The sequence below is a fragment of the Pseudophryne corroboree genome, chromosome 4 (genome assembly GCF_028390025.1).
Source record: "Pseudophryne corroboree isolate aPseCor3 chromosome 4, aPseCor3.hap2, whole genome shotgun sequence".
NCBI classification, from domain to species: Eukaryota; Metazoa; Chordata; class Amphibia; order Anura; family Myobatrachidae; genus Pseudophryne; species Pseudophryne corroboree.
In genome coordinates, this window is record NC_086447.1 from 301,402,653 (window position 1) to 301,427,982 (window position 25,330).

General features: G+C 48.2%; 1 protein-coding gene across 5 annotated transcripts in view; it reads left to right on the plus strand.

Annotated features, from left to right (window-relative positions):
* ECT2 (epithelial cell transforming 2) overlaps positions 1-25,330 on the plus strand; it is a 719,104-nt gene that overhangs the window by 119,703 nt on the left and 574,071 nt on the right. For 3 of the 5 annotated variants that reach the window (XM_063916272.1, XM_063916269.1, XM_063916270.1), the window contains exons 4-6: positions 18,491-18,570; positions 18,672-18,764; positions 20,027-20,209. In XM_063916272.1, coding sequence (XP_063772342.1) covers positions 18,491-18,570; positions 18,672-18,764; positions 20,027-20,209 — 356 coding nt within the window. The remainder of the gene's footprint in view (positions 1-18,490; positions 18,571-18,671; positions 18,765-20,026; positions 20,210-25,330) is intronic. The other 2 variants (XM_063916273.1, XM_063916271.1) reach the window with 1 other exon arrangement.

Sequence of the window (25,330 nt, forward strand, 5' to 3'; positions counted from 1 at the left end):
TCCTGCGGAGCCCGTCTATAACCCATGGTCCTTACGGAGTACCCAGCATCCACTACGGATTACGAGAAATAGAATTACCGGTGAGTAAATTCTTATAATCATACCTCTGTTATATGATATTAAAACATCGACACAGCGATTTGATGTCTTTATGGGGCATCCTATAGATTGTAAGCTTGCGAGCAGGGCCTTCCTACCTCTGTATGTCTGTGTTTACCCAGTATTGTTCTATTACTGTTGTTCCAATTGTAAAGCGCAACGGAATATGCTGCGCTATATAAGAAACTGTTACATATGTATTAGAATCTTCTGTCCGGATATGAAAAAAGATTTGATGCAGTGAATGCATGTTGTGTTTCAACACTTACAGATGTCATACATGATCTGTCAGTTCTAATAAACTTAACAAATCTCCAAAGATTTAACAATCCAGGTTTGAATGATTATGCCATCTGTGTATTGATATTAAACTGTCACCTGTACATAAGCATGGATATCCTCAAATCTGGACTGTTGGGCTGTATTGTGGACAGAGTGATGGAACCACTGATTTAGATCATTGTCCAGAAGCCAGAGGGGTACAGTGGGCACTCTTGTCAAGTTTATGATCCTGCAGGGAAAAGTGAGTTTAGCAATCACGAGATGATCTCCAATCTGTATTTAAATAGAGCATTTAAGTCTAACTAATGACATTTTTGTGTGGAATGATAAATACTAAATAGTGGTGAGACCATCTAAACACATTTTTATGTCCAATTTAGCTTCCTTTCTGCTGTGGGCTCTACAGGGAATGACATTGGGGTGTAGAGTAGGATCTTGATCCGAGGCACTAACAGGCTCAAAGCTTTGACCTTCTTCCCAAGATGCATAGCGCCGCCTCCTCTATAAACCCGCCTCCGTGCACAGGAGCTCAGTTTTGTAGTTGGTGCCATGCAGTAAGCAGGCACTTAATATGGGGGCTGCTCCAGCAGCCCTAAAAAGTTTTTAAAGAAAATTGAAGACTTCAAGGGCTGCAACAGAGACACTGACAGTGTTAGATGTCAGTGAGACCTCTCCTGCTGCAGCTCCATCACCTCCCCCAGCGGCGCTGTACACTCCCTCGCCCTGGTTGCTGGGTACCTACAGCGGAGGCTCCGGTTTTCTTCTGATGTTGGTCACACACACGGCCGCTGTTCTCCCGGATCGTGTGGCCGCACTACAGGGAGGAGGTAAGGGGTCCCCACAACGGGACCCGCTGTAAATCGTGATCCCGCGCAGCCGGTGGGCACACTGTGGCAGTCCAGGGACCCCACTAGACCACCAGGGCATGGGCACAAGTCTGTTTTCTCTCAAAAACCGTTTTCTTAAGCCCCCAGTACCCGATATTCCAGCAGGGGGATAAGGCTTTGACCTGTAGCCCCTCCCCTAGCCCCAGGGCACCATTTAGAGTAAATGTTCCCGCCCTGGAGCTGCATATCTCTCACTCTCACTCCCAGTCAGTGTTTGGGCGCCATTACACAAAGCAACACTGTTCCTGGGACAGTTTGGGCAAATCCTCCCCTGTAAAGCCGCCTGCCTGTCAGCGCTGTGCATTTTACAGGACACTTTTGTATTCTATAGGTCTGCTGACAGTGTTAGTTAAGAGAGTGCATTTAGTCAGGGTTATTTAGCACAAGTACCCTGTGATATACATCCAGTCTTTACTGTGCATTGTTATTTCTCTATCGTCCTAGTGGATGCTGGGGTTCCTGAAAGGACCATGGGGAATAGCGGCTCCGCAGGAGACAGGGCACAAAAAGTAAAGCTTTTTCCGATCAGGTGGTGTGCACTGGCTCCTCCCCCTATGACCCTCCTCCAGACTCCAGTTAGATTTTTGTGCCCGGCCGAGAAGGGTGCAATTCTAGGTGGCTCTCATAAAGAGCTGCTTAGAGAGTTTAGCTTAGGTTTTTTATTTTACAGTGATTCCTGCTGGCAACAGGATCACTGCAACGAGGGACAGAGGGGAGAAGAAGTGAACTCACCTGCGTGCAGGATGGATTGGCTTCTTGGCTACTGGACATGAAGCTCCAGAGGGACGATCACAGGTACAGCCTGGATGGTAACCGGAGCCACGCCGCCGGCCCCCTCACAGATGCTGAAGCAAGAAGAGGTCCAGAATCGGCGGCTGAAGACTCCTGCAGTCTTCTTAAGGTAGCGCACAGCACTGCAGCTGTGCGCCATTTTCCTCTCAGCACACTTCACACGGCAGTCACTGAGGGTGCAGGGCGCTGGGAGGGGGGCGCCCTGGGAGGCAAATGAAAACCTTTAAAAAGGCTAAAAATACCTCACATATAGCCCCAGAGGCTATATGGAGATATTTACCCCTGCCTAAATGTACTAAATAGCGGGAGACGAGCCCGCCGGAAAAGGGGCGGGGCCTATCTCCTCAGCACACGGCGCCATTTTCTGTCACAGCTCCGCTGGTCAGGAAGGCTCCCAGGTCTCTCCCCTGCACTGCACTACAGAAACAGGGTATAACAGAGAGGGGGGGCAAAATAAATGGCTATATATTAATATAAAAGCAGCTATAAGGGAGCACTTAATCATAAGGCTATCCCTGTCATATATAGCGCTTTTTGGTGTGTGCTGGCAGACTCTCCCTCTGTCTCCCCAAAGGGCTAGTGGGTCCTGTCTTCGTATAGAGCATTCCCTGTGTGTCTGCTGTGTGTCGGTACGTGTGTGTCGACATGTATGAGGACGTTATTGGTGTGGAGGCGGAGCAATTGCCAAATATGAGGATGTCACCTCCTAGGGGGTCGACACCAGAATGGATGCCTTTATTTGTGGAATTACGGGATAGCGTCAACTCGCTTAAGCAGTCGTTTGCCGACATGAGGCGGCCGGACACTCAATTAGTGCCTGTCCAGGCGCCTCAAACACCGTCAGGGGCTGTAAAACGCCCCTTGCCTCAGTCGGTCGACACAGACCCAGACACAGGCACTGATTCCGGTGGTGAAGGTGACGAATCAACCGTATTTTCCAGTAGGGCCACACGTTATATGATTTTGGCAATAAAGGGAGATGTTACATTTAGCTGATACTACAGGTACCACTAAACAGGGTATTATGTGGGGTGTGAAAAAACTACCAGTAGTTTTTACCGAATCAGAAGAATTAAATGACGTGTGTGATGAAGCGTGGGGTGCCCCGATAAAAAACTGCTAATTTCAAAGAAGTTATTGGCTTTATACCCTTTCCCGCCAGAGGTTAGGGAGCGCTGGGAAACACCTCCTAGGGTGGACAAAGCGCTAACACGCTTATCAAAACAAGTGGCGTTACCCTCTCCTGAGACGGCCGCACTTAAAGATCCATCAGATAGGAGGATGGAAAATATCCAAAAAGGTATATACACACATGCAGGTGTTATACTACGACCAGCTATTGCGACTGCCTGGATGTGCAGTGCTGGGGTAGTTTGGTCAGAGTCCCTGATCGAAAATGTTGATACCCTGGACAGGGACAATATTTTACTGTCGTTAGAACAAATAAAGGATGCATTTCTTTATATGCGTGATGCACAGAGAGATATCTGCACACTGGCATCACGGGTAAGTGCTATGTCCATTTCGGCCAGAAGAGCTTTATGGACACGACAGTGGACAGGCGATGCGTAGAGGAGTTATTTGGGGTCGGTCTATCTGATTTGGTGGCCACGGCTACGGCCGGGAAATCCACCTTTCTACCTCAAGTCACTCTCCAACAGAAAAAGGCACCGACCTTTCAACCGCAGCCCTTTCGTTCCTTTAAAAATAAGAGAGCAAAGGGCTATTCATATCTGCCACGAGGCAGAGGACGAGGGAAGAGACAGCAACAGGCAGCTCCTTCCCAGGAACAGAAGCCCTCCCCGGCTTCTACAAAAGCCTCAGCATGACGCTGGGGCTTCGCAAGCGGACTCGGGGGCGGTAGGCGGTTGTCTCAAGAATTACAGCGCGCAGTGGGCTCACTCGCAGGTACATCCCTGGATCCTGCAGATAATATCTCAGGGGTACAGGTTGAAATTAGAGACAGAGCCACCTCGCCGTTTCCTGAAGTCTGCTTTACCAACGTCCCCCTCAGAAAGGGAGACGGTTTTGGAAGCCATTCACAAGCTGTATTCTCAGCAGGTGATAGTCAAGGTACCTCTTCTACAACAAGGGAAGGGGTGGTATTCCACTCTTTTTGTGGTACCGAAGCCGGATGGCTCGGTAAGGCCTATTCTAAATCTGAAGTCCTTGAACCTGTACATAAAGAAGTTCAAGATGGAGTCACTCAGAGCAGTGATAGCGAACTTGGAAGAAGGGGACTTTATGGTATCCTTGGACATCAAGGATGCGTATCTCCACGTTCCAATTACCCCTCACACCAGGGGTACCTCAGGTTCGTTGTACAAAACTGTCACTATCAGTTTCAGACGCTGCCGTTTGGTTTGTCCACGGCACCTCGGGTCGTTACAAAGGTAATGGCCGAGATAATATTTCTTCTTCGAAGAAAAGGCGTATTAATTATCCCATACTTGGACGATCTCCTAATAAGGGCAAGGTCCAGAGAACAGCTAGAGATGGGTTTAGCACTATCTCAAGAGGTGCTAAAGCAGCACGGATGGATTCTGAATATTCCAAAATCCCAATTAATGCCGACAACTCGTCTGCTGTTCCTGGGGATGATTCTGGACACAGTTCAGAAAAAGGTTTTTCTTCCCGAAGAAAAAGCCAAGGAGTTATCTGACCTGGTCAGGAACCTCCTAAAACCAGGAAAGGTGTCTGTACATCAATGCACAAGAGTCCTGGGAAAAAATGGTAGCTTCTTACGAAACAATCCCTTTCGGCAGATTCCATGCAAAGGGATCTGCTGGACAAATGGTCAGGGTCGCATCTTCAGATGCACCTGCGGATAACCCTGTCGCCGAGGACAAGGGTATCCCTTCTGTGGTGGTTGCAGGAGGCTCATCTATTGGAGGGCCGCAGATTCGGCATGCAGGATTGGATCCTGGTGACCACGGATGCCAGCCTGAGAGGCTGGGGAGCAGTCACACAGGGAAAAAATTTCCAGGGAGTGTGGTCGAGCCTGAAAAAGTCTCTTCACATAAGCATTCTGGAACTAAGAGCAATCTACAATGCTCTAAGCCAGGCGGAACCTCTGCTTCAAGGAAGACCGGTGTTGATCCAGTCAGACAACATCACGGCAGTCGCCCATGTAAACAGACAGGGCGGCACAAGAAGCAGGAGGGCAATGGCAGAAGCTGCCAGGATCCTTCGCTGGGCGGAGAATCACGTGATAGCACTGTCAGCAGTATTCATCCCGGGCGTGGACAACTGGGAAGCAGACTTCCTCAGCAGACACGACCTTCACCCGGGAGAGTGGGGACTTCATCCAGAAGTTTTCCACATGCTATTAAACCGTTGGGTAAAACCAATGGTGGACATGATGGCGTCTCGCCTCAACAAAACACTGGACAGGTATTGCGCCAGGTCAAGAGATCCGCAGGCAATAGCTGTGGACGCGCTGGTAACACCTTGGGTGTACCAGTCGGTATATGTGTTTCCTCCTCTGCCTCTCATACCAAAGGTATTGAGGATTATACGGCAAAGAGGAGTAAGACTAGTGGCTCCGGAGTGGCCAAGAAGGACTTGGTACCCGGAACTTCAAGAGATGGTCACGGACGATCCGTGGCCTCTACTTCTGAGAAGGGACCTGCTTCAGCAGGGTCCTTGTCTTTTTCAAGACTTACCGCGGCTGCGTTTGACGGCATGGCGTTTGAATGCCAGATCCTAAAAGGAAAAGGCATTCCAGAAGAAGTCATTCCTACCTTGATAAAGGCAAGGTAGGAAGTCACCGCGAAGCATTATCGCCGTATTGGGCGAAAATATGTTGCGTGGTGCGAGCGGCGGAGTGCTCCGATGGAGGAATTTCAACTGGGTCGTTTTCCTACATTTCCTGCAATCAGGATTGTCTATGGGTCTCAAATTGGGATCTATTAAGGTTCAAATTTCGGCCCTATCAATATTCTTCCAAAAAGAATTGGCCTCGGTCCCTGAGGTCCAGATTTTTATCAAAGGAGTACTGCATATACAGCCTCCTGTGGTGCCTAAGGTGGCACCGTGGGATCTAAATGTAGTTTTAGATTTCCTCAAATCCAATTGGTTTGAACCACTAAAGAATGTGGATTTGAAATATCTCACATGGAAAGTGACTATGTTACTGGCCCTGGCTTCGGCCGGGAGAGTATCTGAACTGGCGGCTTTGTTTTATAAAAGCACTTATTTAATTTTCCATTCGACATAGGGCAGAGCTGCGGACGCGTCCGCATTTTCTCCCTAAGGTGGTATCAGCGTTTCACCTGAACCAGCCTATTGTAGTGCCTGCGGCTACAGACGACTTGAAGGACTCCAAGTTGTTGGACGTTGTCAGAGCCTTAAAAATATACATTTAAAGGACGGCTGGAGTCAGAAAATCTGACTCGCTGTTTGTACTGTATGCACCCAACAAGTTGGGTGCACCTGCTTCTAAGCAGTCGATTGCTCGTTGGATTTGTAACAAAATTCAACTTGTACATTCTGTGGCAGGCCTGCCACAGCCTAAATCTGTTAAGGCCCATTCCGCAAGGAAGGTGGGCTCATCTTGGGCGGCTGCCCGAGGGGTCTCGGCATTACAACTCTGCCGAGCAGCTACGTGGTCAGGGGAGAACACGTTTGTAAATTTTTGCAAATTTGATACCCTGGCAAAAGAGGACCTGGAGTTCTCTCATTCGGTGCTGCAGAGTCATCCGCACTCTCCCGCCCGTTTGGGAGCTTTGGTATAATCCCCATGGTCCTTTCAGGAACCCCAGCATCCACTAGGACGATAGAGAAAATAAGATTTTACTTACCGATAAATCTATTTCTCGGAGTCCGTAGTGGATGCTGGGCGCCCATCCCAAGTGCGGATTATCTGCATAAATTGTACATAGTTATTGTTAACTAATTCGGGTTATTGTTGAAGGAAGCCATCTTTCAGAGGCTCCGCTGTTATCATACTGTTAACTGGGTTTAGATCACAAGTTGTACGGTGTGATTGGTGTGGCTGGTATGAGTCTTACCCGGGATTCAAAATCCTCCCTTATTGTGTACGCTCGTCCGGGCACAGTACCTAACTGGAGTCTGGAGGAGGGTCATAGGGGGAGGAGCCAGTGCACACCACCTGATCGGAAAAAGCTTTACTTTTTGTGCCCTGTCTCCTGCGGAGCCGCTATTCCCCATGGTCCTTTCAGGAACCCCAGCATCCCCTACGGACTCCGAGAAATAGATTTATCGGTAAGTAAAATCTTATTATCCAATTCAGTGTATAGCTATACATAGTTCTACTCTGTATTGCTAGTCCAGTGCAGTTTTAGTGCATGTTATAATTTCTGCATTGTACAAACTGTGACTCTGTGTGTGTGTGCATATAGCTGCTGGGTGAACTCCATTTCGTGTCTCTCACTCATTGCTATCCCTATATTCTATAACCTGAGGGGGCTAAGTGTCAGGTTTATCATAATATAGGCAGTTCACAGGATGTACTCTGTGTATTTTTCTCTGTGATTTTTAGTCACGATATAACTCTTGAATCCCCTGTTTGTGCTGATACACTGCACAGGGGGTTGTTGTCAGGTGTTTTGCTGCGGATGTTGGTGGTCATTCCGAGTTGTTCGCTCGTTGCCGTTTTTCGCAACGGAGCGACTAGGTAGAAAATGCGCATGGTAAGCAGCGTGCATGCGCTTAGTTATTTAACACAAAACTTAGTAGATTAACACAGGCTCGAGCAACGTTTTTCCAATGCTCGAGTGATCGTAGTGTGATTGACAGGAAGTGGGTGTTTCTGGGTGGCAACATGGCGTTTTCAGGGAGTGTGCTAAAAAACGCAGGCGTGCCAGGTAAAAACGCAGGAGTGGCTGGAGAAGCGGGGGAGTGGCTGGCTGAATGCAGGGCGTGTTTGTGACGTCAAACCAGGAACTAAACGGACCGAGCTGATCGCTATCTAGGAGCAGGTCTGAAGCTACTCAGAAACTGCAAGGAATTATTTAGTAGCAGTTTTGCTAATCTTTAGTTCGCTATTCTGCTAAGCTACACTCCCAGAGGGCGGCGGCCTAGCGTGTGCAATGCTGCTAAAAGCAGCTAGCGAGCGAACAACTCACAATGAGGGCCATTGTACTGTGTTGCCTTGAATTGAGCTTTTGATTATGCCAGCTACAAAGGGAAACGGAGCTGGGGCTGATCCCACACTGCGTGGTGATAACGCTGCAGACACATTTGAGGATAACATAGCAGCTGAGGGTTCAGGTTCTGGGGGTTCCTTGCCCCCCAGTGGGACTGTAGCAATGGGGGTGCATAATGACCCCCCTTGGGCTACCTTCTCCACACTATTGCATACGCTGGTAACTAGACTAACGCCCCCCTATGGGACCTCCTGTGCCGGTACAACCGCTTATGGTACCCGCGGTTGATCTGCCATGGGCAGATCAACTGTCCAATCAGTTACAGCAATTGAACCACTCACTGACTACTCAAAAGTCTAACCCTCGCTCGCCTAAGACCAAGGGGTCCTCTAAGTGGGCAATTACTTCCTCACAATCCACCCATATCCCAGACCCCTCGTCTGATGAGGATGGCGCTTATACTGACCCCACAGATTCTGAACCTGATGCTTCTGATGGGGAAGATGTTTCGCAGGTGGATGTTCCTGACATGTTAGAGGCTATCAGGCTCATTCTTCAGGTTGATGATGAACAGGAGCCTGACACTGCGCCTAAGAAACCAGACAGGTTTAAACATCAGAAGGTTGTTAAACAAGTTTTACCTCATTCTGACCATTTAGTCAAAAAAAAAAAAAAATCCAGGAAAGAAGTTTACGCCTCACAAGAAGATGCAGGCTCGCTACCCCCTCACTGCGGAGCTTAGTAAAAAATGGGAAACACCACCGCCAGTGGATTTGCAAGTGGCGCGGCTGGTAGTATCCTCTGCTCTGCCTGTAACTACTGTCGCGTCCTAGAGAGACTGTCAAGCGTGTGAAGGGTTGTTTGAAGGTAATCTACACCTTAAACGGTGCGGTGCATAGACCCACTATTGCAGCAACATGGGCTGCAGAAGCTGTGGAAGCGTGGGCTCAGGAGCTGGAGGTGGAGTTCAACTTCCAATGTTTCTGATCATGCTAGACACTTCCTATCCTATATTGTTACAGCGTCTCATTACATTAGAGTCTGCTTCTGATGCCGGTATTCTGGCGGCCAAGGCTTCTACTACGTCCATCTTGGCTCGCCGAATTCTCTGTTTAAGGTCCTGGTCTGTGGACATGGACTCTAAGAAAAACCTGGGGGTACTCCCCTGTAAAGGAGACATTCTCTTAGGAGAGAACCATGACAAGATAGTGACTGACTTCGTTGCTAAAACAGCATGTCTTCCTAATACTGCTCCTTCGGTGCTGAAGGCTAAAAGTACTTCCTTTCGCTCCTTTCATCCGTCAGGGAAAGCAAAAGGTCAGACGTACCCAAAACAGGTTCGCACTTCTAAACCCAATAAGCCCAAACGTGCCTGGGCTGCCCATCAGCCTGCTTCCAAGTCTGACACGCCTGCCGCATGACGGGGTGGGCCTCCCCTCTGGGGGATCCCAGGGTGGGGGGGCCGACTTCTAGGGTTTACCCAGGAATGGTTGAAGACCACTTCCGATGCCTGGGTACGGGAAGTCGTTACTCAAGGTTACGCCATATCCTTCCAGAGTCGTTCCCCCTTATCGATTTTGCCTGACAGACATTCCTTCGGATCAGGTGAAGGCAAAGACTCTTAATTCGGTGGTACAGTCCCTCCTGGACACAGGAGTGGTAGTACAAGTGCCTCTGGCTCAGAGAGGCAAGGGGTTCTATTCACTGCTGTTCCTAGTCCTGAAACCAAATGGGTTTTCCCGGCCTGATCTCAATCTCAAGTCCCTGAACAAGTTTGTGAAGGTCTCCAAGTTTCGTATGGAAACTCTTGGCTCTATTGTTCTAGCCTTGGAGCCTGGGGACTATATGGTCTCACTGGACATACAGGATGCTTACCTGCATATTCCCATTGCAGTGTCGCATCAGCAGTACCTGAGGTTTGCGGTTGGTAACCTCCATTACCAGTTTCGGGCGTTACTTTTTGGTTTGACCACGGCTCCGCGAGTCTTCACCAAAGTTATGGCTGTAATGACGGCTGTACTCCACTGTGGAGGGGTCAGGATCCTACCGTACTTGGACGCCTTGTTGATCCTGGCAAATTCACCTGAGATTCTCCTACGTCATCTAGATTTGACTATCCAGTTCATGCAAGCCCACGGGTAGCTCATCAACTGGAAGAAATCCTCCCTGGTCCCTGCTCAGAGCATGGTGCACTTGGGAGCGTTGTTGGACACTCACAACCAGCGGTTGTTCTTGTATCGGGAAAAAGTTCTGAAGCTTCAGGACAGGATTCTATGCTTCCTATCTCGTCCGCAAGTTTCGATACATTCGGCAATGCAAGTGCTAGGTCTCATGGTGTCTGCTTTTGACATGGTGGAGTACGCTCAATTCCATTGCCGCCCTCTCCAGAGGCTTGCCAAGTGGGATGGCCTGCCTCACCGGATCAGGTCTCATATGATCTCATTATCTCCGGAGGTCCGCCTGTCACTAAGCTGGTGGCTTCAGGACCAACGGTTGAGCAGGGGTCGTCCCTTCTGGATCTCCATCTGGGTCCTTCTGACGACGGACGCCAGTCTGAGGGGTTGGGCGCGGTGTTGGAGCAACACTTCCTTCAGGGTCGGTGGACCAAGGAGGAGTCTCTCCTCCTGATAAACATTCTGTAATTGCGGGTGGTGTTCAACTCATTGACCTTGGCACAGCATCTAATACAGAACAGACCTGTTCAAGTACAGTCAGACAACACCACCACGGTGGCGTACATAAATCATCAAGGCGGCACTCAAAGCCGCATGGCAATGAGGAAAGTATCATGGATTCTTTAGTGGGCGGATTACCAGCCATATCGGCAGTGTTCATTACGGGGGTCCTAAACTGGGAAGCGGACTTTCTCAGTCGTCAAGACGTACACGCCAGAGAGTGGAGCCTCCATCCAGAAGTTTTTCAACTCCTCGTGGACAAGTGTGGCCTTCCAGATGTGGACCTGATGGCATCTCGACACAATCACAAGGTTCTGGTCTTCGGAGCAAGGACAAGGGATCCTCAAGCAGCGTGTTCGTGGACGCAGTGGCAAGTCCATGGAACTTTCGACTGCCATACGTGTTCCCTCCGGTGTCACTCCTGCCCAGAGTAATAAGGAAGTTCAAGCAAGAAGGAGTACTACTTCTAGTAGCTCCAGCGTGGCTCAGACTGCATTGGTTCTCAGACCTGCAGGGTCTCTTGCTAGAGCCTCCTCTTCTACTTCCTCAACGCCCAGACCACCTCGTTCTGGGCCATTGTGTCTACCCGGACCTGGCCAGACCGGCTTTGATGGTGTGGCTCTTGAAGCATCCGTCCTGAGAGCAAACAGATTCTCTGAGGCGGTCATTCAAACTATGTTGATAGCCCGTAAACCAGTTTTGGCTCGGATTTATTACAGGTTCTGGAATTCTTACTTTATTTGATGTGCTGCTAAGAATTATGATGCGTATACTTTCAAAACTTTAGGACTTTTGGCTTTTCTCCGACAAGGCCTAGACTTGGGCTTTCCTTTGGCCTCCCTCAAGGTTCATACATCTGCCTTGTCGGTGCTTTCGGAGGAAAATTGCGTCTATTCCTGATTTTCACACTTTCACTCAGGGTGTTCTACGTATTTAGCCTCCCTATGTCCCTCCTGTGGCTCCATGGGATCTGTCTGTTGTATTTAATACCCTGCAAGAGTTTCCATTTGAACCTCTTGAGTCTGTGGTCCTTAAATGCTTTACTCTTAAGGTCCGTTTTTCTGTTGGTTATTGCCCCTGCTAGGAGGGTGTCTGACTTAGGCGCTTTATCCTGTCGTCCACCCTTCCTGATTTTTCACCGTGACCAGGCTGTTCTTCGGACTCACCCTGCTTATTTGCCTAAGGTAGTGTTATCTTTTCACCTTAATCAGGAGATTGTGGTTCTGGTCTGTCCTCCAAAGAAAAATCTTTGGATGTGGTACGGGCTCTCTGTGTTTATGTGGACTTGACTGCCTCCATCAGGAGATCTGATTCCCTTTTTGTACTTTTTGGTTTTCACAAACGTGGCTGGCCTGCAAATAAGCAGATCTTGGCTAGATCGATTTAGAATGGTGATTGCACAAGCTTATGTGCAAGCTGGGCTCCCAGCTCCTGCTGCTATCAAGGCCCATTCTACTCGGTCGGTTAGACCTTCTTGGGCGGCCCGCCGCGGCGCGTCCGCAGAACAATTGTGCAAGGCGACTACGTGGTCCTCTCTGTCCACGTTCATCAGGTTCTATGCCTTTGATACTTCTGCCTCCCAGGATGCTTAATTTGGTCACCGTGTTCTTGTTCCCGCTATAGTGTCTCCCCACCCATGAGGAACTGCTTTAGGACATCACCGATGTTGTTTCCTGTGGAATCCCAGTGTACCCCGTGCAGAAAAGGAGATTTATGGTAGACTTACCATGGTTAAATCTTTCTGCGAGGTACACTGGATTCCACAGGGCGCCCACCCTGACGCACTTAACTTCTTTGGGTTTTTATGGCATTAGCTGCTAGTCCCTTCTCCTGTCGTGAGAATGTGGTTCTATGTGGCTAACATCTACCGTCTTTCACCTGCTACTGAATTTGACTGGTTAACTAAACTGAGCTCCAGTGCCTGGAGGCAGGGCTATAGAAGAGGCGGTGCAGTGCATCCTGGGAACAGTCAAAGCTTTAGCCAGTTGGTGCCTCAGCTCAAGATCCAACTCTATACCCCGATGTAATTCCCTGTGGAATCCACTGTACCTCGCAGAAAGATTTAACATGGTTAAATCTATCATCAATCTCCTTTTCTCTAACGTCCTAGAGGATGCTGGGACTCCGTAAGGAGCATGGGGATAGACGGGCTCCGCAGGAGACATGGGCACTTTAGGAAAGACTTTAGGCTCTGGGTGTGCACTGGCTCCTTCCTCTATGCCCCTCCTCCAGACCTCAGTTTGATACGGTGTCCAGAGGAGATGGGTGCACTGCAGGGAGCTCTCCTGAGTTTCCTGTAAAAGTATTTTGGTTAGGTTTTTTTATTTTCAGGGAGCCTGCTGGTAACAGTTTACCTGCATCGAGGGACTGAGGAGAGAGAAACAGCCCTACTTCTCTGAGTTTCAAGGTCCTGTTTCTTAGGCTACTGGACACCATTAGCTCCAGAGGGATGGTACGCAGGTTTCATCCTCGCCGTCCGTCCCAGAGCCGCGCCGCCGTCCTCCTCGCAGAGCCAGAAGATAGAAGCCGGGTGAGTATGAGAAGAAAGAAGACTTCAGAGGCGGCAGAAGACGTCTGATCTTCATAGAGGTAACGCACAGCGGTGAAGCTGTGCGCCATTGCTCCCGTTCACCTCACACACTCCGGTCACTGTAAGGGTGCAGGGGGGGGTGGGGTGGGGGTGTGCGCCCTGGGCAGCAGTATAAACCTCTCCTATGGCAAAAGTATGTATGTATGTATGTATGTCATACTTGCCTACCTGACCCTCTCCGTGAGGGAGAAAATGCTCTGTTCCTGGACTTTCCTGGTAATGTATGATTGCCATCACCTGTGGTGAAACAGCTTTCTTATCAATTAACTAGCTCACCACAGGTGATGGCAATCATACATTACCAGGAAAGGCCAGGAACAGCATTTTCTCCCTCATGGAGAGAGTCAGGTAGGTAAGTATTATGTGTGTGTGTGTATGTGTATGTGTGTGTGTGTGTGTGTGTGTATGTATATATATATATATATATATATAATATATATATATATATATATATATATATATATATATATATATATATATATATATGTATGTATATGTACAGCTGGGCACTGTACATGTATATAAAGAGCCCCCGCCATGTTTTGATTTTGAGCGGGACAGAAGCCCGCCGCCGAGGGGGCGGGGCTTCTTCCTCAGCACTCATCAGCGCCATTTTCTCCACAGCACAGCGCTGAGAGGAAGCTCCCCGGACTCTCCCCTGCTTACTGACGGTGGGTTTTTCAAGAGGGGGGGGGGGGCACATAATTGGCGTGTATAAAGTTATAACAGCGCTACTGGGTAAAACAGTCTGTTTTTTCCTGGGTCATATAGCGCTGGGGTGTGTGCTGGCATACTCTCTCTGTCTCTCCAAAGGGCCTGGTGGGAAAACTGTCTTCAGAAAAGAGCTTCCCTGTGTGTGTGGGGTGTGTCGGTACGCGTGTGTCGACATGTATGAGGTTGAAAGCTCACCTAAGGAGGAGGGGGAGTGTATGAATGCACAAAAGATTAGACAAAGCTGACGCTAGGGAACAGTCAGGAAGTCAAACCATGCCTGTCCCAATGTCGACGAGTCCTTTGGGGTCTCAGAAGCGCACACTATCCCAAATTGTTGACACAGATACCGACACGGATTCAGACTCCAGTGTCGACTACGATGATGCAAAATTACAGCCAAAAGTGGCTAACTGTATTCGATATAAAGATGCTGTATTATATATGAGGGATGCTCAAAGAGATGTTTGTTTACTAAGTTCCAGAATAAACGCTATGTCTGTTTCCGCTAGGCGAGTCTTATGGACCCTACAGTGGACGGGGGATGCCGACTCTAAGAGGCATATGGAGTTTTTGCCTTACAAATGTGAGGAGTTATTTGGTGAAGGCCTCTCGGACCTAGTCTCCACAGCTACGGCAGGTAAATCGAATTTCTTGCCTTATGTTCCCTCGCAGTCTAAGAAAGCACCTCATTATCAAATGCAGTCCTTTCGTTCGAATAAAAGCAAAAAAGTACGTGGATCGTCCTTTCTTGCCAGAGGTAAGGGCAGAGGAAAAAAGCTGCACACAGCTAGTTCCCAGGAACAGAAGTACTCCCCGGCCTCTGCAAAATCCACCGCATGACGCTGGGGCTCCCCTGAGGGAGTCCGCTCCAGTGGGAGCACGTCTTCGACTTTTCAGCCACATCTGGGTTCTCTCACAGGTGGATCCCTGGGCAATAGAAATTGTTTCTCAGGGATACAAGCTGGAATTCGAAGAGGTCCCCCCGCGCCGGTTTTTCAAATCGGCTCTGCCAGCTTCTCCCTCAGAGAGGGAGTTAGTGTTAAATGCAATTCAAAAATTGTATCTTCAACAGGTGGTGGTCAAGGTTCCCCTACTGCAACAGGGGAGGGGATATTACTCAACCCTGTTTGTGGTCCCGAAACCGGACTGTTCGGTCAGACCCATTTTGAATTTAAAATCCCTGAACCCATACTTGAAAATGTTCAATTTCAAGATGGAGTCGCTCAGAGCGGTCATCGCCAGCCTGGAAGGAAGGAATTTTATGGTTTCCCTAGACATAAAGGATGCGTACCTTCATGTTCCAATATTTCCACCTCATCAGGCGTTCCTGAGATTTGCTGTACAGGATTGTCATTACCAATTTCAGACGTTGCCGTTTGGGCTTTCCACGGCCCGAGGATTTTCACCAAGGTACTGGCGGAAATGATGGTGCTCCTGCGCAAGCGAGGTGTCACAATTATCCCATACTTGGACGATCTCCTCATAAAATCGAGATCTTGGGAGAAGTTACTGGACAGCGTGTCACTTTCATTGAAGGTGTTACAGCAACACGGCTGGATTCTCAATATCCCGAAGTCGCAGCTGGTTCCTACGACGCGTCTGACCTTCTTGGGCTTGATTCTGGACACAGACCAGAAAAGGGTTTTTCTTCCGACGGAAAAAGCTCAGGAACTCATGACTCTGGTCAGGAACCTATTGAAGCCAAAACAGGTGTCAGTGCATCACTGCACTCGAGTCCTGGGGAAAATGGTGGCATCATACGAAGCCATTCCCTTCGGCAGGTTCCATGCGAGAACCTTCCAATGGGACCTGCTGGACAAGTGGACCGGGTCACATCTACATATGCATCGGCGGATCACCCTGTCCCCCAGAGCCAGGGTATCTCTCTCCTGTGGTGGCTGCAGAGTGCTCACCTCCTAGAGGGCCGCAGGTTTGGCGTTCAGGACTGTATCCTGGTGACCACGGACGCAAGCCTCCGAGGTTGGGGAGCAGTCACACACGGAAGAAATTTCTAAGGTCTTTGGTCAAGTCTAGAGACTTGTCTCCACATCAACGTCCTGGAGTTGAGGGCCATATACAACGCCCTACGTCAAGCGGAGGCATTACTTCGCGACAAACCAGTTCTGATTCAGTGAGACAATGTCACCGCAGTGGCTCATGTAAACTGTCAAGACGGCACAAGGAGCAGGGTGGCAATGGCGAAAGCCACCAGGATTCTTCGCTGGGCGGAGAATCATGTCAGCGCACTGTCAGCAGTGTTCATTCCAGAAGTGGACAATTGGGAAGCAGACTTCCTCAGCAGACACGATCTGCATCCGGGAGAGTGGGGGGGGGGGGCTTCATCAAGAAGTTTTCGAGCAGATCGCAAGTCTGTGGGGACTGCCCCAAATAGACATGATGGCGTCCCGTCTCAACAAAAAGCTAAAAAGGTATTGCGCCAGGTCAAGAGACCCTCAGGCGGTAGCTGTGGACGCCCTGGTGACACCGTGGGTGTACCGGTCGGTCTATATTTACTCCTCTTCCTCTCATACCCAAGGTGTTGAGAATAATCAGACAAAGAGGAGTGAGAACAATCCTCATTGTTCCAGATTGGCCACAAAGGACCTGGTATCCGGAGCTGCAGGAGTTGCTCACAGAAGATCCATGGCCTGTTCCTCTAAGACGGGACCTGCTGCAACAGGGGCCCTGTCGTTTCCAGGACTTACCGCGGCTGCGTTTGACGGCATGGCGGTTTAACGCCGGATCCTAGCGAAAAAGGTATTCCGGATGAGGTCATTCCTACACTAATAAAGGCTAGGAAGGACGTGACATCAAAACATTATCACCGAATATGGCGAAAATATGTTTCTTGGTGTGAGGCAAGGACTGCTCCTACGGAAGAATTTGAGCTGGGCCGTCTCCTTCACTTCCTACAAACTGGAGTGAATTTGGGCCTAAAATTAGGGTCCATTAAGGTTCAGATTTCGGCCCTATCCATTTTCTTTCAGAAGGAATTGGCCTCTCTTCCTGAAGTACAGACGTTTGTGAAGGGAGTACTGCATATTCAGCCTCCTTTTGTACCTCCGGTGGTGCCTTGGGACCTTAACGTGGTGTTAAGTTTCCTTAAGTCACATTGGTTTGAACCACTCAAAACGGTGGAGTTAAAATATCTCACTTGGAAGGTGGTCATGTTGTTAGTCTTAGCTTCGGCTAGGCGAGTTTCGGAATTAGCGGCTTTATCACATAAAAGCCCCTATCTGGTTTTTCATATGGATAGGGCGGAATTGCGTACTCGTCCTCAATTCCTACCTAAAGTGGTCTCATCCTTTCATATGAACCTGCCTATTGTCGTGCCTGTGGCTACACGTGACTTGGAGGATTCCGAGTCCCTTGATGTGGTCAGGGCTTTGAAGATTTACGTAGCTAGAACGGCTAGGATCAGAAAAACAGAGGCACTGTGTGTCCTGTATGCAGCCAGCAAGGTTGGCGGCCCTGCTTCAAAGCAGACTCTTGCTCGCTGGATCTGTAACACGATTCAGCAGACGCATTCTACGGCAGGATTACTGTTACCAAAATCGGTTAAGGCCCATTCCACTAGGAAGGTGGGCTCTTCTTGGGCGGCTGCCCGAGGGGTCTCGGCACTACAGCTGTGCCGAGCTGCTACTTGGTCGGGGTCAAACACCTTTGCAAAGTTTTAGAAGTTTGATACCCTGGCTGAGGACCTTCTGTTTGCTCAATCGGTGCTGCAGAGTCATCCGCACTTTCCCGCCTGTTTGGGAGCTTTGGTATAATCCCTATGGTCCTTACGGAGTCCCAGCATCCTCTAGGACGTTAGAGAAAATAAGATTTTAAACCTACCGGTAAATCTTTTTCTTGTAGTCCGTAGAGGATGCTGGGCGCCCATCCCAAGTGCGGACTACTTCTGCAAGGCTTGTATATAGTTATTGCTTACATAAGGGTTATATTATAGTTTCATCGGTGGTGGACCGAGGCTATGTTGGTTTTTCATACTGTTAACTAGATAGTATATCACAAGTTATACGGTGTGGCTGGTATGAATCTTGCCCTTGGATTACCTAAAATCCTTTCCTTGTACTGTCCGTCTCCTCTGGGCACAGTTTCTTTAACTGAGGTCTGGAGGAGGGGCATAGAGGGAGGAGCCAGTGCACACCCAGAGCCTAAAGTCTTTTTTAAAGTGCCCATGTCTACTGCGGAGCCCGTCTATCCCCATGGTCCTTAAGGAGTCCCAGCATCCTATACTGACTACGAGAAAAAGATTTACCGGTAGGTTTAAAATCTTATTTTTACACTTTTTCCAAAAATAAAACAAATTAACTTGTCTTTTTTCTTTAATTACTGCAGAAGACATGCCCCAAATAGAAACCAGAGTGGTGCTAGTTGAAGACGCTGGTAGTAATGAAGCATTAGTAAAAGCTCTGGAGGTATGTTTATTTATTTTTATTTATTTTTTTTAATCTGTTTGCAGTAAATTTAAGGGTGTTCTTCATTTTTAATGCATTTATCTGATTCTTCATTTCCACAGACAGTTAAGCTAATGGAAGTCCCAGTTATAAAGATAAGGGAAAATTGTCAAGAGAAATCCAGAGAATCATTTATAAAAAGTATTGTAAATATGGTATGGAGACTTAATCATACCAACTGATATTGCATGCAGCACATCACAAATGGCTTTTTAAATAGCACCATTAACATTTTTTAATTAAAATTTCACCATGCTAATTTAATGTATTGTGATATTTAACACGCGGCTACGCCTTACTGAGATTTGGTGAACTGTTCACTGGGGCTTATCCAATAAATTAAATTAACATCTTGGATCTCACGTGTGGTGGTGGTGTGATGGGTACCCCCTCCCCCACCTAAGAATGATCGGCTGTTTCTTCCAGATATTCCTTTATTTAGGACCCCAGAAAACTAATATTGCATTGTCTGTGGTCCCAGATGTACTTGATTCATGGGAATAATCTGATTAAAGCCAATCATTTTTAGGCATACTTTTAAATCAAGATGATATGACTGTTCTGTCTGTTGTCTACTTGAAGTCCAATCACTTGACCTAAGTGCTGAACAGCTGCACCTGTCCATTTAGAATCTAATCCTATTTGGTGGTTTGGCTGACTCAATTGTTTAGCCTGTGTTTGGTTAACTTTAGATTTGTTGTTTTCAATGCTACATGTTCTTGAAATTATTGCACAGCCTGTTAGATCTCTAAATCATCAGACCTATATTCAGTAAGGGATGCACACCAATGCAAGGTTTGTTATTGTAATAAGCATATCATGAATTGTGACAGTTGCCCAATAATCAAGTAACGACTGTATGCCCACACAAGATATCACGAATATTAATGACTTAATGACCAGTATATTGAACCAATGTATGCGGTGTGTGTTCTGGCTGCCTGTTGTGCTGTTTTAGAGCCCTTGCTTGCTAAAATACTGGACATTTGTATGTCTGGTATTAATTACTACTTTTTGCCAGAAAGAGCTAATAAAAATGGACACAAGACAACAAATCTATCAGTAACCGGGTTAGTTCCATCCCTTTCCCGTATTATTGTAATTAATGGCACCGTTTACATCCACACAGCTTGTGTTTACTACTGCTATGAGTTAATGTCATTTGGAAAAACAGCCAGGCTGTGTTCTTCAACAGACTAAGGTCAAATGTTCTTACATAGTGCACATAAGGGGGACAAAGGCCTTCCAAATGACTTCTGTATTGAAAAGCTCCCCTGTATACCCTTTCACATACATATTTGTGAATGTTGTTAATATTTGAGAACTATAGAAGCATGGCTGGAGGCAGGCATAAAAATGTGTTTGTTTCCCTGGTGATTTAAGATGTCTCACAAATCTTTCTCATGGAAACTCACAGGAAATCAAGCTTCCCTACGTCACAACAGAATCTGTGGAGGAGTATGCAGAAGCTGATACCCCAGAATTTGAGAACGTGTTTGTAATATCAGATTTCCAACATCCTTCCTTTCGATATCTGTATAAAGCTGACTGCAGAATACTTGGCCCACCAATCATCTTGCATTATGCACAGAAAGGAGAGGTACAGAAAGTTTATGAATGATTTTACAAAAAAATTAGGAATTTAATACCTACCGGTAATTAATTTTCTCATAGTCCGTAGTGGATACTGGGGAACTGTACAGTAGTACTATGGGGTATAGATCGGGTCCACTGGTGCCTTGAACCCTATATGCCCGGTGTGTTTGGTGCACGTGTGTCGACATGTCTGAGGCTGAAGGCTCTTCCCAGGAGGAGGCTGTATTAGGGACACAAACGGCTGCGGGGGTCACCATGTCGGCACCGCCGACGCCTGATTGGGTAAATGTGTTGAACGCCTTGAATGCTAATGTGGCTCTTATTAGTAAGAGGTTAGATAAGTCTGAGTCTCAGACCCAGGCATGGGAGAAATCTGTGGAAGATATGTTATTGCAAAGTCAGGTTCCCTCAGGGTCACAAAAACGTACGTTGGCCCAGTTGGCAGACACTGCTACCGACACAGACTCTGATTCCAGTGTCTACTATAGCGATTCCAGATTAGATCCAAAATTTGCAAAAAGCATTCAGTACATGATTGTGGCGGTTAAAGAGGTATTACATATCACTGAGGACCCGGCTGTCTCTGATAAAAGGGTCTGTATGTATAAGGAAAGGAAACCTGAGATAACGTTTCCTCCCTCTCATGAACTGAACACGCTATTTGAAAAAGTCTTGGAAGGTCCTGACAGAAAGTTTCAGATTCCCAAAAGAATTACGGTGGCTTATCCGTTTCCCTCGGCGGATAGGGAAAAGTGAGTCACCCCCCACTGTGGACAAGGCCCTGTCACGTTTGTCTAAAAAGGTGGCTCTCCCATCACCTGACACGGCGGCCCTTAAGGATCCTGCGGATCGTAAACAAGAAACTACGTTAAAGTCCATTTATGTGACCACAGACCTGTCATTGCGTCTGCGTGGGTAAGTAGTGCTGTCGAACAGTGGGCAGACAACTTGTCTTCTGAAATAGATACCCTAGATAGGGATAGTATCCTCTTGACGCTGGGTTATATTAAGGGCGCTGCAGCATACCTTAAGGAAGCTGCGAGAGATATTGGTCTTTTGGGATCAAAGGCCAATGCCATGGCAGTCTCAGCTAGGCGAGCGTTGTGGATTCACCAATGGAATGCTGATGTTGATTCCAAGAAAAGTATGGAATCTACCATATAAAGGTAAGGCCTTATTTGGCGACGCCCTTGATGACTTGGTATCTACAGCTACCGCGGGTAAGTCATCCTTTTTGCCTTATGTTCCTCCACAACAAAAGAAAACGCACCACTATCAGATGCAGTCCTTTCGGCCCAATAAATACAGAAAGGGCAGAGGTTCTTCCTTGCTACAAGAGGAAGAGGTAAACTATCACCAGCCTTGTCAGGCTCCCAGGAGCAGAAGTCCTCCCAGGCTTCTGCCAACTCCACCGCATGACGTTGGGGCTCCTATGCGGGAGTCCGCACCGGTGGGGGCACATCTCAAACTCTTCAGTCAGTTTTGGGTTCGTTCGGACATAGACCCATGGGTTTTACAAATAGTATCCCAAGGGTACAAGCTGGAGTTTCAAGACGTTCCCCCCTCGCCGATTTTTCAAATCGGCCTTATCAGCTTCTCTTCCGGACAGGGAGGTAGTTTGCGACGCAATACACAACTTGATTTTGACACAACTTATCGTCAGGGTTCCCCAGTCACAACAGGGAGATGGTTTTTATTCGAGCCTGTTTGTGGGCGGTCAGACCAATCCTAAACCTGAAATCCCTAAATTTCTTCCTAAAGAAATTCAAATTCAAGATGGATTCTCTCCGAGCAGTGATCTCCATTCTGGAGGAAGGGGATTTTATGGTGTCGGTGGACATAAAGGATGCCTACTTACATGTTCCCATTTATCCTCCGCATCAGTCTTACCTGAGGTTTGCAATTCAGGATTGTCATTACCAATTTCAAACGTTGCCGTTTGGTCTGTCCACGGCTCCGAGGATTTTCACCAAAGTGATGGCGGAGATGATGGTTCTCCTTTGCAAGCAAGGAGTCACGATTATCCTGTACTTGGACGATCTCCTGATAAAGGCGAGATCCAGGGACCAGTTGGTTCGGGATACAGGACTGGATTCTAGTGACCATGGATGCAAGCCTCCGAGGCTGGGGGGCAGTCACAATGGGAGAAAACTTCCAAGGAAGATGGTCAAGTCAGGAAACTTGTCTCAACATAAATGTTCTGGAGTTAAGGGCCATTTACAACGGCCTTCTGCAAGCGGAACATCTTCTTCGAGATCTGCCTGTACTGATCCAGTCGGGCAATGTAACAGCAGTAGCGTACATAAACTGTCAGGGCGGAACGGAAAGCAGAGCGGCAATGGCATAAGCCCAATGATTTTCCGCTGGGCGGAAAAGCATACAAGCGCTCTGTCAGCGATCTTCATTCCAGGAGTGGACAACTGGGAAGCAGACTTCCTCAGCAGACACTATCTCTCTCCAGGAGAGTGGGGTCTCCACCAAGAAGTCTTCGCAGAGGTGACAGGTTGTTGGGGAGTTCCTCAAGTACACATGATGGCATCTCGTCTCAACAAGAAGCTTCAGAGATATTATTCCAGGTCAAGGGACCCTCAAGCAATAGCAGTGGATGCTCTGGTGACACCATGGGTGTTTCAGTCGGTGTATGTATTCCCTCCACTTCCTCTCATTCCAAAAGTTCTAAAGATCATAAGAATAACAAGGATCCGGGCGATCCTCATTGTCCCAGACTGGCCAAGGAGTGCTTGGTATCCAGATTTTCAGGAATTACTCATAGGAGATCCCTGGCCTCTTCCTCTGCGCGAGGACGTGTTACAACAGGGGCCGTGCGAGTATCAGGACTTACTGCGGCTACGTTTGACGGCATGGCAGTTGAGCCCAAAATCCTAGCCCGTAAGGGTATTCCCAGTGAAGTCATTCCCACACTTATTCAGGCCAGAAAAGGGGTAACGTCTAAACATTACCACCGTATTTGGAGGAAATATGTTCCTTGGTGTGAATCCAAGGGGGCTTCTACGGAAGAGTTTCGGCTAGGCCGTTTTCTCCATTTTCTACAAGCAGGTGTGGATGCGGGCCTAAAATTAGGCTCAGTTAAGGTACAGATTTCAGATTTATCGGTTTTCTTTCAGAAACAATTGGCCTCCCTTCCAGAAGTTCAGACTTTCGGGAAAGGCGTTTTGCACATCCAACCTCCATTTGTGCCTCCAGTGGCACCATGGGATCTTAATGTGGTGTTGCAGTTCCTTCAATCACATTGGTTTGAACTTTTACGGAAGGTGGAGTTGACCACTTTCCAAGTGAGGAATTTCATCCTGTTGGCCTTGGCATCTGCAAGGCGGGTGTCTGAGTTGGCGGCCTTGTCTCACAAGAGCCCTTTTCTCTATCGTCCTAGTGGATGCTGGGGTTCCTGAAAGGACCATGGGGAATAGCGGCTCCGCAGGAGACAGGGCACAAAAAGTAAAGCTTTAGGATCAGGTGGTGTGCACTGGCTCCTCCCCCTATGACCCTCCTCCAAGCCTCAGTTAGATTTTTGTGCCCGGCCGAGAAGGGTGCAATCTAGGTGGCTCTCCTAAAGAGCTGCTTAGAAAAGTTTAGCTTAGGTTTTTTATTTTACAGTGAGTCCTGCTGGCAACAGGATCACTGCAACGAGGGACTTAGGGGAGAAGAAGTGAACTCACCTGCGTGCAGGATGGATTGGCTTCTTTGGCTACTGGACATTAGCTCCAGAGGGACGATCACAGGTACAGCCTGGATGGTCACCGGAGCCTCGCCGCCGGCCCCCTTGCAGATGCTGAAAAGAGAAGAAGGTCCAGAATCGGCGGCAGAAGACTCCTCAGTCTTCTTAAGGTAGCGCACAGCACTGCAGCTGTGCGCCATTGCTCTCAGCACACTTCACACGGCAGTCACTGAGGGTGCAGGGCGCTGGGAGGGGGGCGCCCTGGGAGGCAATGTAAACCTATTTTTTGGCAAAAAATACCTCACATATAGCCTCCGGGGGCTATATGGAGATATTTAACCCCTGCCAGAATCCGTTGAAGAGCGGGAGACGAGCCCGCCGAAAAAGGGGCGGGGCCTATCTCCTCAGCACACAGCGCCATTTTCCCTCACAGAAAGGCTGGAGGGAAGGCTCCCAGGCTCTCCCCTGCACTGCACTACAGAAACAGGGTTAAAACAGAGAGGGGGGGCACTAATTTGGCGTTAGAAATATATAAAAAGATGCTATAAGGGAAAACACTTATATAAGGTTGTCCCTATATAATTATAGCGTTTTTTGGTGTGTGCTGGCAAACTCTCCCTCTGTCTCTCCAAAGGGCTAGTGGGTCCTGTCCTCTATCAGAGCATTCCTTGTGTGTGTGCTGTGTGTCGGTACGTGTGTGTCGACATGTATGAGGACGATGTTGGTGAGGAGGCGGAGCAATTGCCTGTAATGGTGATGTCACTCTCTAGGGAGTCGACACCGGAATGGATGGCTTATTTAGGGAATTACGTGATAATGTCAACACGCTGCAAGGTCGGTTGACGACATGAGACGGCCGACAAACAATTAGTACCGGTCCAGACGTCTCAAAAACACCGTCAGGGGTTTTAAAACGCCCGTTTACCTTAGTCGGTCGACACAGACACAGACACGGACACTGAATCCAGTGTCGACGGTGAATAAACAAACGTATTCCTTATTAGGGCCACACGTTAAGGGCAATGAAGGAGGTGTTACATATTTCTGATACTACAAGTACCACAAAAGAGGGTATTATGTGGGATGTGAAAAAACTACCTGTAGTTTTTCCTGAATCAGATAAATTAAATGAAGTGTGTGATGATGCGTGGGTTCCCCCCGATAGAAAATTATTGGCGGTATACCCTTTCCCGCCAGAAGTTAGGGCGCGTTGGGAAACACCCCTTAGGGTGGATAAGGCGCTCACACGCTTATCAAAACAAGTGGCGGTACCGTCTATAGATAGGGCCGTCCTCAAGGAGCCAGCTGACAGGAGGCTGGAAAATATCATATAAAAGTATATACACACATACTGGTGTTATACTGCGACCAGCGATCGCCTCAGCCTGGATGTGCAGAGCTGGGGTGGCTTGGTCGGATTCCCTGACTAAAAATATTGATACCCTTGACAGG